The sequence below is a fragment of the Acanthopagrus latus genome, chromosome 9, assembly GCF_904848185.1.
Source record: "Acanthopagrus latus isolate v.2019 chromosome 9, fAcaLat1.1, whole genome shotgun sequence".
Taxonomy (NCBI): Eukaryota; Metazoa; Chordata; class Actinopteri; order Spariformes; family Sparidae; genus Acanthopagrus; species Acanthopagrus latus.
Window position 1 is genome coordinate 1,264,139 of NC_051047.1, and position 12,694 is coordinate 1,276,832.

The window sequence follows — 12,694 nt, forward strand, 5'->3', positions numbered from 1 at the left end:
TAAATCTCTTGAAACAACCCATGTTGAGATAAGCAGTCTGCATTTCAACTGCAAGCAAAGCAAGCAAGCACAGACACACACACACACACACACACACACACACACACACACACACACACACACACACACACACACACTTGGAAAACCTGCCAGCCACAGTAGGCAGTCCAGTGATTTACAGCAGGGGAAGTTAGACCAGAATACATGGCAGCAATGGCAAAATCAAATCAGGTAGAATAAACCAACTATGCAAGGGACAGCACAGCACCCACACTAATGAGATATGGAAGAAAGAATAATGGGAACAAAGAAAGTAGTGTCTCTTTCTTCCTTCTTTCTTTATTTGCGTTTCAACCACTCAGAGAAAAGAGAGAGAGAACTGCATTATAGAAATCCCTCCAGCAAAGATTAACATCTCCAGTCACCAATTCTAGCGAAGAAAGGAGTGGCTGGCTGCTCGGGAGGCATGTAGAAAGTCATAGGAAGGACACAATGTTTACTTTTCTTGCTCTACACTTCAATCTTCTCTGAGTACCATGGGACCAAATGTCTGGGGGGCAAAGCAAGTGTAGCTGATGATCAGAGGGTTAGAGATGTTAGTGGCCCATCAGTGGCTGAAGTTTAGACCCCATTTCCATCACAGATTGTAGAGCTCATCTATCATGCCTTCCAGTTACTGCAATTAAACTCAATTGCCACTTCTCATCATCATCAGTCAGTTAGAGCAAGAGCTTTGAGCACATATATTTGATTTGTTTAATGACAAAGAAAGCAACTATGATCACCGGCTATGATCACCCTTGTTTAACATTATTTCATCATCACTGGATGAGCACAGACCAGTCTGAACACCAACTGCAAATAGGCTACAGCATTTTTCCAAAAAAAGGAAAAGATAATGGTTAACTAGTAATGTGGGAGTACTATATATACAGTATATAGTATCTACCTACCTATCTATCTATATACAGTATATATATATATATATATATATATATATATATATATATATATATATATATATATATATATATATATATATATATATATATGATTTGGTGATAATTAATTTCTAACAAGGGGGATGGCCCAATGGGAGCACTACCCTAACCTAACCACAGCGCTGCCCTGACACACCGATTTACACCTCTCACCTTAACCATAACTGTGACATTTCTAATTCTACAATTATATATCCAGTTATCTTCCTTCTCTCCCTACTACAACTGTCTTTTTATAACTGTATTAAAGTAATGAGTAATTAAATTGCATGCAGTGGACTGAGTTTATTCAGGCAGGATTTACTCATGCTTCTCACAATGCACTGCAGGCAGGGTTATTTTAAGTTACATGACCCACATGACCCCTCAGAATTGTTTCACCATCTGAATTCCTTGAAGGACACACAGTGAACACTGTGCAAAATAGCAGAGCCAGACTGATTCATTGGTATTTGGCTTTATCGATTTACTATATATATGTATATGTATATATATATATATATATTATATATATATATATATACATACACATACATACACACACACACACACACACACACACACACACACACACACACACCACACTGACCCATTTTTAACATGTATGTATCTGTCGTATGTGTCGGTCTGCACAGATATGACACGATTTACCATCCTAAACAACACACACAGACACTGGGACACACTCACATTGACATAATGCACCAGACTCTCCTGCTCGTTGACTTTGTAGGTCTTTATGCCATACTCGTTTGCCAGACGGAAGATGCGGTTCTGAGTTGGTCCGACATAAGCCCCACCCAGATCAACCCACTTGGTCTCCTTATTCTGAAAAAAAAAGAAACACACCCTGAAACATAAAAAGACAAATGTACAAAAAATATTCATAGATTATGCTGAAAAAGTTAAATACAATTTATTCTTGAGTAGCGACGTTGCTAGTTTAACTACATTTCTCAATGGCGTGGTGGTAGCATCGCTGTTTTCTGAATGAAATAGCTTTTCAGTAGCTTAGCTCTTTTATTGACCAAGTAGCGCGGTAGCGTCCACACAAGCTACATTTTTATGAACACCTCTGAAGCTCAGCGCAGCGGAGCTTTCTGCTACGGTCTGAAATAAAAGGATCAGTCAGTGACAACACCGCCATACACGGTCGTGTTCGTGGAACCGACAGAAGCATTTCTGTATGACAGGACATCACGGACCGGTCCTTACCTACAAGGTCTCTGCGGCAGGGGAATACAGACAGGTTAACTTGAGTGAGTTACGTTACTTGATGGAAAGATGGCACAGGGTGAGGAGGACGGACACAAATTGAAAAGACAAACTTAAATAATAAACAAATACAGTAAAGTTACATATAGGTGGTAAAAGGTGGGGAAATGAGGGAACAGAGAAAGTTTTGAAAAGTTTACATTACTCTGAATTGTTACTTTTGCAATTTTCAACGAGCACAGGGTTCAACAAAAGCGCAATTTCTACAAAACCAAAGTATGCTGGTTAGTCATAATTATTAGCTTAAAATGTATGTAGATATAGCTACTAGTACAGAGTGGGCCTAATAAAAATATCACTTTTGAAACTGCCAGTTATTTGGGATACTGGTAGATGGATAGAGTACTGGATTAATCTCATAGGGAAATTAAAGTGTTACAGCCATTTGACATGAATCAAAATACAAAAACAATGAGGTAGGTAAAAGAAACAAATACAATTAAAGACTGTATTATATACAAAACTAAATGGACTAACTCATATATCAAATATAAATAAAAAGGCTGAAACTAGAATACAGACTAGAGAACCTTAACAAAAACTAAAACTATAACATACTATTTGCTGAGTATACACTGTTTAATTATGTTAACATGCTACAGTGTAGGACACTGCATTAGTGCAAGTCAGGTGGATGTTGCTATGGTAGCAAGGTGCATGATTGTCCATGGATGTAGAATTAAGTGTGCATTGATCTGAGTTGAATAATACAATATACAAAAAAGGGCACAGTTTATTGTTTAATAAACAACTGAATATAACACTTTTGCCTGCTTATCTGTCTGAGTGACAGATTTATTGATCACTGAGGTAGCTTTGACTTGGAATGAAGTTGTTCCAATATAAAAAGACAACACTTTGATGTAGTTAAGCTACTTTTGCCATATCTATGTAGCTTAGCTTGCTACATTTCTCTGGGGGGTAGCTTTAGTGTAGTAAAGCTAAATTTAATCTAGAGTAACTTGTAGCTTAGCTCACTACACCAAGTAGCTTGTCCAACACTGCCAATTTGAGCTGCGTTTTGTGAAATACAGTGATTAAATTTTGTTTTGCATTATTTTTTCAATTATTATTATTCATAATTGAACAACTGAATTCAGCTGCATTAACAGAAGCATCTGCATTAGTTTCAGCTCTCCTGTTCTTACCCGCACAGTGAAGGTGCGACCACCGACCCGATCTCTGGCCTCCAGGACCACAGGGTTCAGTCCACTGGCTTTCAACAGCTTTGCTGCACTCAAACCTGCAAATGAAAGGAGAGATAGAGCGGTGAGTAGAGACACGTATAATACACTTTCTGAGCTACAGCAAAATCGCACTCATTTACTGCTTGTGCATGGTTGTCATATGCTGGCATTGTTTGTTTTGCATGAAAAAATATGTGTGACTTTGGGTGAGTTGTTATTCCTTTCTTTAGTTTCAATTTGTAGTGTGTTCACACTAAAACCACACAAACTTGACAGAATGGCTTAGGGCCGCATCCTTTTTGAAAGCAGTACTTCATCATGTGAGGCTTACCCTCAGAGTTACCCTTCTTGCTCAGGTAACTTCAGAACAGTTGGATGAAGGGGATTATCAGTGTGATTATGGAGATTTCATTGTGTATAGGAATCAATCCTGTTTCTCTTCTATGAGTCAGCACACTATTGTACAATTTCTAACAATGTCTGTCTGAATTGTTTTCCTTTATGCTGTGTATGTTTATGAATAGATTATTTATGTATGCAGGTCTCTTTTGAAAAAAGATTAAGTGAAGGGTTTATGACTAACATTTGCCTTTTGGATGATTTGGCTGTATTGTGAGAGAGCTATAGGAAGAGAAGAGGGGGTGGGAAAGAGAGAAACTTCCACATTACATCTCAAGCCAGCTGACCTGCTGATCATGTGAGGGAGAAGAAGGTAGAGCAAAGAGTAAGGTAGGACTTTCATATATGCTGTCTTTCTGACTGACACATTGACCACCCATAAATTCTGGCACACAGGCTAAGGCAAAAGCTTTTACACACTGACCTAAGGCAAGCCCTGTCATAACTGTAATTGAATAAGACATAACATAAATGCATTTAGGCATGAACACACATATGCAGGAGAATTAGTGTGAGCATATGCCCCAGCAGCACTGGACTATGTCAGTGTAGCAGATGTTTAAAAGCCTGCTGTAGAGCACAGAAATCAGCCATAGACAGATGGTGATTTATTTATGAGAGAGATTAATGCATACTTACAAAATACCACAAAAAGTATGTGGGCACCAAAACATCATACCCATATTTATGATATGATGCAACAGCAGCCTTCACTCTTCAATAAAAGGTTTCCACAGGATTTAGGATCCTGACTTCAACCATTTGTGTTCAAACAGAAGTGCCGAGTAAGAAGAACTGTTCGGTTCAGAAATGTTTATTTTCTATTTCAATCGTTTTTTTAAAAAATACTGTACATCTTTAATGTAGCTTCATCTATGACACAAGAGTCTCCTGACAACCCCATAGCATTATGTTATAGCCACCACTTATTGTGCCTGTCAGTTTGGCATGGCAAACGACAATACTTATATGCCTCAGCCATTGTTGATTAGAAGAAGAAGCCAGTCAGAGTTGTGATTCAAACTGCAGATTGTATTTTAAATTTTCTTAACAGTGCAATATTTAACTCTATATTATACTATAATATTTAACACACTCATTAGGAATGCCAGGGAGCTTATATGTTAATCTGTGTCCATGTGTTGGTTGGTTTGTAACACAAAAACTACTGAACAGATTTCCATTAAAACTTGGATGTGGGATAGACCCCATTAAGCATGGATCTTGATGAAAATTCAGGTGTATAAATGTGGCTGGTATCTATGAGTGATTATAAAAGGGAACTGTTGGGCCTTGGCAAAGGTAAGTGCTCTACTGAGTGCCATGCTACTTTTAAGCTCTGTGATTGGAAATTAACATTGGGAGTCATAACCTGCTTGTTGCATATGTTTTCATGTACACAGATTTTTAAAAATAAAAACAAATGTTTTACAGTTGTCACAGTTTTTTCTAACACAATTTTGCAAACTAGGCTGTTTTTTTCAAAATACTTAACACAATTCACAAAACCACACACCCAAACTGCAAAATACCTCATATATCCTGCAAAATAAAGCACTGCAACCAAAACTACATAAGTAGTTTAAGACACACGTGTGATTTATGAAACATTCGTATCTGACCAATTCCAGCGTACAAATGATCGGGTCTTGATAAATGCGGCGGCTGAATTCGATCATCATTAACATGTTACGCCCTTAAATATTCCGGGTTCGGAGGCCTCGCCCACTGAGGTCAAACATGGAGAGAAGAAACACTGGCAAGAAGAGAAACTTTTCTGAGATGGAGATCGGCATCCTGGCAGCGCCGGCATATCAAAGGCACTCCATTCACTAATGCAATGTTGTGCAAAACTGAACAGGCCAAAATACAGTTTTTGCCCATTGCTTGAACAAGTTTTGCAAAACTTGGCTTATTGTGTCAACAACACTGGGAAATAAACCATTCACATCTACGTCAAATTGAAACTCCTTCCATCCATCCATCCATCTATTTTCTTCCGCTTATCCGGGGCCAGGTCGTGGGGGCAGCTGCCTGAGCAGGAACACCCAGACTTCCCTCACCATTGACACTTCCTCTAGCTCCTCCAGGGGGACCCCAAGGCGTTCCCAGGCCAGCCGAGTGACATAGTCACTCCAGCATGTCCTGGGTCTTCCTCGGGGTCTCCTCCCGGTGGGGCATGCCAGGAACACCTCCCGAGGAAGGCATCCGGGGGCATCCGATATAGATGCCCGAGCAACCTCAGCTGGCTCCTCTCGATGTGGAGAAGCAGCGGCTCTACTCTGAGCTCCTTCTGGGTGACAGAGCTCCTCACCCTATCTCTAAGGGAGCGCCCCGCAACCCTGCGGAGGAAACTCATTTCGGCCGCTTGTATCCGGGTTCTTATTCTTTTGGTCATGACACAAAGTTCATGACCATAGGTGAGGGTAGGAACGTAGATTGACCGCTAAATTGAGAGCTTCGCCTTTCGGCTCAGCTCTCTCTTCACCACGACAGACCGATACAACGACCGCATTACTGCGGCCGCTGCACTGATCCACCTGTCAATCTCACACTCCATCCTTCCCTCACTCGTGAACAAGACCCCAAGATACTTGAACTCCTCCACTTGAGGCAAGAACTCTACCCCAACCCGGAGGGAGCCACCATGGCCTCGGACTTGGAGGTGCTGGTTTTCATCCCAGCTGCTTCACACTCGGCTGCAAACCACCCCAGAACATGAAGGTCCTGGCTCGACAGAGCCAACAAGACAACATCGTCCGCAAAAAGCAGAGATGAAATCCAGTTGCTCCTGAACCAGACCCCCTCCGGGCCCCGACTGCACCTAGAAATTCCAGTGAATTCCAAAAACCGATGACAAAGGGCAGCCCTGCCAGAGTCCAACATGCACCGGGAACAGGTCTGATTTACTGCCGGCAATGTGAACAAGGCTCCTGCTCCGGTCGTACAGGGACCGTATAGCCCTTAGCAGAAGGCCTCCGACCCCGTACTCCCAGAGCACCTCCCACAGAATGCCACGAGGGACACGGTCAAATGCTTTCTCCAAGTCCACAAAATACATGCGGACTGGTTGGGCAAATTCCCATGAACCCTCGAGCACCCTGTGGAGGGTATAGAGCTGGTCCAGTGTTCCACGGCCAGGATGAAAACCGCATTGTTCCTCCTGAATCTGAGGTTCGACTTTCGGCCAAATTCTCCTCTCCAGTACCCTGGACTAGACTTTCCCAGGGTGGCTGAGGAGTGTGATCCCCCGATAATTGGAGCACACCCTCCGGTCCCCCTTTCTGAATAGAGGGCCCACCACCCCGGTCTGCGAGTCCAGAGGCACTGTCCCCGACTGCCACACGATGCTGCAGACACGTGTCAACCAAGACAGCCCCACAACATCCAGAGACTTGAGGTACTCAGGGTGGATCTCATCCATTCCTGGTGCCTTTCCACTGAGGAGCTTCCCAACTACCTCAGTGACTTCGGTTTGGGTGATGAATGTATCCACCTCTGAGTCCCCAGTCCCTGCTTCCTCTATGGAAGACCTGTCAGTAGGATTGAGGAGATCCTCAAAGTATTCCTTCCACTGCATGACGATAGCCTCAGTCGAGGTCAACAGCTCCCCACCTCCACCGTAAACACTGTTGGTGGAGGGCTGCTTCCCTCTCCTGAGGCGCCGGATGGTTTGCCAGAATTTCCTCGAGGCTGACCGGTAGTCCTCCTCCATGGCCTCCCCGAACTTTTCCCAGACCCGAGTTTTTGCTTCCACGACTGCCCGTGCTGCCGCTCGCTTGGCCTGCCGGTACCCATCAGCTGCCTCAGGAGTCCCCCGAGCCAACCAGGTTCGATAGGACTCCTTCTTCAGCTTGACAGCATCCCTTACTTCCGGTGTCCACCACTGGGTTCGAGGATTGCTACCACGACAGGTACCGGAGACCTTACGGCCACAGTGCCGAACAGCCACATCAACAATGGAAGTGGAGAACATGGTCCATTCGGACTCAATGTCCCAAGCCTCCCTCGGGATCTGGACAAAGCTCTTCCGGAGGTGGGAGTTAAAGACCTCCCTGACAGAGGGTCCCACCAGACGTTCCCAGCAGACCCTCACAATACGTTTGGGTCTGCCAAGTCTGTCCAGCTTCCTCCCTTGCCAGCGGATCCAACTCACCACCAGGTGGTGATCAGTTGACAGCTCAGCCCCTCTCTTCACCCGAGTGTCCAAGACATACGGCCGGAGGTCAGATGACACGACCACAAAGTCGATCATTGACCTCCGGCCTAGGGTGTCCTGGTGCCACATGCACTGATGGACACCTTGCTTGAACATGGTGTTATGGAGAAACTGTGACTAGCACAGAAGTCAAGTAACAAAACACCACTCGGGTTCAGATCGGGGAGGCTGTTCCTCCCAGTCACACCACTCCAGGTAACACTGTCGCTGCCCACGTGAGCGTTGAAGTCCCCCAGTAGAATGACGGAGTCCCCGGTTGGAGCACTCTCCAGTACCCCTCCCAGGTCCTCCAAGAAGGCTGGGTACTCTGCACTGTTGTTTCGGCTTACAGGCCAAACAACAGTGCAGAGTACCCGTAGTACCAGTAGCAGACCTATCCCCGGCCTGAAGGCACAGGGAAACGACCCTCTCGTTCACCCCAACCCCAGGCCTGGCTCCAGGATGAGGCCCCGGTAATGCCATTCCAGGCAACGTGAACGTCCTTGTTTTTATACTTGCCATCAGGGGCATTGGAACCACTCTTAGTCTGACCCGTCACCTAGCACCTGTTTGCCTTGGGAGATCCTACCAGGGGCATTAAGCCCCAGACAACATAGCTCCTAGGATCATTCGGGTACTCAAACCCCTCCACCACGATAACATGGTAGTTCAGAGAAGGAGTCAAATTGAAACTCTGCTATCAACACCTAACAATCCTTTGTCAAAATGTCACTCTAATGACAAAATGATACCCACTTGCATCATATGAATACACTTTCAGATCAGCAGCAACACACTAGTCTACTTCATGTAAAACACTGCCGTCTTTCGTTTTCAATGTTTTGATTCCGTTCCACAGAAGGCACATTTTCGCAACAACCAAAAAATGAAATACTCAATTCAAAATCATGTCATTACAGTAGTGTATTTTACAGTACAGTAAATTCAGTTAAAGCAAAGTGAGCTTGTGGATCATGCCATCTGTAGGGGTCTGGCCACAGGATCTCATCAACATCACAAGCAATGTGTTCTCTTGCTAAGCATCAGGGAAAATATGGCATGCAGGCATGTGGTGGCGGTCATATATGCGCCATCTCCAAGCAGAAAAAAATGACTCTACAGGATTTAGAAATGGGGAGTAAGGGGGCAAGTACACAACTTCAAATTGATCATAGTTAGTGAACCAGTTCTGGACCAGAGCAGCCTGATGGAAACTAAAATTATCCCGGACTACAACAAACTTAGGCTGCTCTGGACTATCCTGTACAGCAAAGTTCTCAAAATGGCTTAACTGAGGCCTTTTTGTAGCTGGCTAATAGGTGTTCTAAGTTTTCTAAGTAAGTATTTTCAGGTGTGTGTCTAAGTATTTCCAATTAACCAATGCGTGTTGTATTTTGAATAGAAGTGTGTTCCTAGTGGTACCCTGAGATTTCACTTTTTGAAGTGTCTTATGTATGAAATAGTGTGTAATGTGCAGGAGCAAGTGTGTTGCAGAAAGGAGCAAGTGTGCAAGTGTTACAGAATTGCAACTGAAGCGCAAAGCAGTGCTTTTGTTTAAGGTATGGTTACATTTTGTTTAAGGTATAGTAACAACAGCTCCAAGTTATGTTACTTTGGTTCAAGCATGTGTCTATAGTGTTCAAACAATGGGTAAAAACTGTAATATTGCACACTTTGTCTGGGGTATACAGCAGTGTTCCCCCTGCCAGTCCGAGATGGAGCCACCTGCCCTGAAGCTGCGCTCCACTGTGACACGTGTGTGCACTATTGAATCTACGATCATATTTTATTTTACAAAAATGTGGTGTCAGTTTTCTGCCGTACGTTTGTCTGATAAATGAGGGCCACATGCTGTTGAAGCATGTCAGTGCAACATATGCACAGCAGATATATAAATCTACATTAGAATGAACACAAATATGCTCACAAAACAGTAAACTGAAAAAGAAAATTACAGAAAAAAAAATGCAACAATGCGGGAGGCTGCACTCTCTGTCCATCCTCTTGCAGTGTCAGCCCATGGTTGATGACATGATCAGCTAAGGTTGCTCTGATTTCATTTGAAAGCTGTTATCTTCTTTGGCCATGAGCTCCTCTACCAGCTCTCCCCCTCACTCTTCCTCCCCCTCTCATTCTCACCCTCCCTCTTCCTCTTGCTCTCTCTGCAACGTCTTCCATTGTTGTTGGAAGAAAAGGTGCTCACCTGTGGTCTTTTAGTGCTTACTTCCTGATTGAAGTGGTAACAATTACAGTAACAATTATTTGGCCAGGTGGCACATATAGTGGCCATTTAGCTCATGCAGTGTAATTTTGAATGGCAGTGTACTGAAATGGCAAACATGTGACTTTATGTAAGATTGTTGTGTCTTATGCAGAGAACCGTGTTCAGTGCATTTAAAAAGTGCTAATTGGAATGGCAAAATGTGTGTAAGGCAGAAAATGTGTTTAAAGTTTTGGAGACTTGAAAAAAGGTTTTCCCTCTGTGTCAGTTTAAATATTTGGGCTATGCATGTCATTTTAGTGTGTTAGCAATTGGAAAAAAAATGTAATATTTAATACTGACGTTCAACTGGGAGAGTTTTAATGCCGATCTAAGCAGTAGATGCGCTCCAGTTGTGAGTCACCTAAAATTGTCTCCAACAAGTTAAACCAGAGCCCCCTGACTTATCCCCTTCCATTTTGTAACTCTTTCTATCCCAACATTATTAGATCAGGGCTCTGTGCAGGTCAGTCAAGTTTTTCCACACCACATTGGGAAGAACCTTGTAATATTAAGGCAGTGGCAGTTATGAAACCTTGCCGCAGAGTTGAAAGCACACTATTGTCTAAGATGTCACTGTACAGGGACAAGGTTTATTGATTCATCATTTTACAACATAGGGCTGTGCAATTAACATAGTAGATTGTACCAGTGATGTTCTGGACAGTTTTAATCACCCACTGTAGAGACTTCCTGTCCTGGGCAATGCACAAACCAATGCTTTCTATTGCTTCTCTTTAAAAGTTCACACAAACTTGACATGCCAGTGTGGAAATGTATGAAGGTTTTAAGTAATGTCACCTAAACCATTAAAAACACCCCATACTGCCATGAGCACACAAACATATATGTATGTCCATATAATTTTAGCATGTGCCGGACCAAGTTTGATAAATGCAGAACACGACAGCAGGAGCTAGCTTAGAACAGACAGCAGAGAATGAAACAGCTCAGAGCTGAACTCTCAGCAGGTAGCACCATCTGTGCAAATATTTCCTCAACTTCACCCTAAATTCCGTTCTAACCGCACACTAATTTCCTTCCCACTTTCTCCTTCCAAATCTTGGTGAGGCTATGTTGAAACTAGCCCTGTTTATATTAGCTAAACCATAGTTTGTTCTGTATTACCCAACTTTAGCCTTTCACCATTGTACAAACACACCCACTCCACAAGGCTTTGAAGAAAGCATTAGCCTTGACCAGAGGAGGCTCACAAATCTTCCCCCGTTAATTTGATGCCATTACCTTCACTCAGCTCAAAAGGTCAGTGTCTGTCTTCGAGAAACAAAGAGCATCTGTGTGCACCTCTAGTTTATGCCTACAGCTATCACTGCAAAAAGTAGCATCCTGTTGGGATATTGCTTTGATCAGAAGGCTTGTTTGTCTTAATTGAGACATCATCTTCTATAATAAAAAACCCTTGCTTAAATTGGACCTACAGATTAGTGAAAAGCTACCATAACTTCAAAGGATTCAGGCTAAAAACTTTCCCCTGCTGTTTGCTTCCATTACCCCACCACGAAATGAAGACGCGCATAAGCTAAAATCGATCAAAAATCAACATCAGCTGTGAGGAAAAACAAAGGGGCAGAAAATGAAAGAAATTTAACTCGTGCAGCAAGGACCAAAAGAAAGAAAGAAAATGTGAGATTTTTGCTGTGGAAATATAAAAGTGTGTACAGGAAAGAATGAAACAATTAAAGGATACACAATTTATACTGATCTTTTTTTTTTCTTGGGATTACAGAGAGAAGAGAGAAAGATTTCCACACTGGAAAAAACATCTGCAGTCCGAGAGTTGTTTCTTTTTTTGCTGCACTCTGACACATCTGAAAGACAACCTGCATACCACACACTCACAACCAGTCACAAAACATTGTTGCCTGGTGCAATGGGTGTGTCTGCAATGTTTAAGACCTGGACAAAGATTTAAAGGGGCATTTGCCAGGTTGAGATACTGCACTGTGCATTAGGGTAACATTTAAGGATAGATTCAAATTTATTGAAGTCTGTCTTGAAATTATAGGAAGCTGCCTATATGAAAAATGAAACCCTTTTTAATCACTGTCATCATTCCTCCTTCTCATACTGACTTTGAACAGATCCCCCTCTCAAGCAGTTTCAATGTTCCGTAAGTGATGGGGAACAGAATATGCAAAAACATCAGTTTGACTCTTCTTTGCATTACTATCTGTACACATTGCAACACATGAAGGAGAAATACAAAGAGGGAATGTTATTCTAAAACATCTGTCAAAGCTATTTGATTTGAAATACTCAAGACTGCTAAAGCCTCATATTAACTTAAGGTAATCTTTGGAATGCACTTTTACACAGAACAAGGATGCTGTCTTCTATTTTTAAGACTACTGTT

General features: G+C 42.7%; 1 protein-coding gene across 1 annotated transcript in view; it reads right to left on the reverse strand.

Annotated features, from left to right (window-relative positions):
- The window catches only part of mao (monoamine oxidase), a 50,029-nt gene that overhangs the window by 23,352 nt on the left and 13,983 nt on the right, over window positions 1-12,694 (reverse strand). The window contains exons 2-3 of the mRNA XM_037110262.1: window positions 3,425-3,519; window positions 1,692-1,829 (exon numbers count right to left, since the gene is read on the reverse strand). Of these exons, the coding sequence (XP_036966157.1) occupies window positions 1,692-1,829; window positions 3,425-3,519 (233 nt within the window). The remainder of the gene's footprint in view (window positions 1-1,691; window positions 1,830-3,424; window positions 3,520-12,694) is intronic.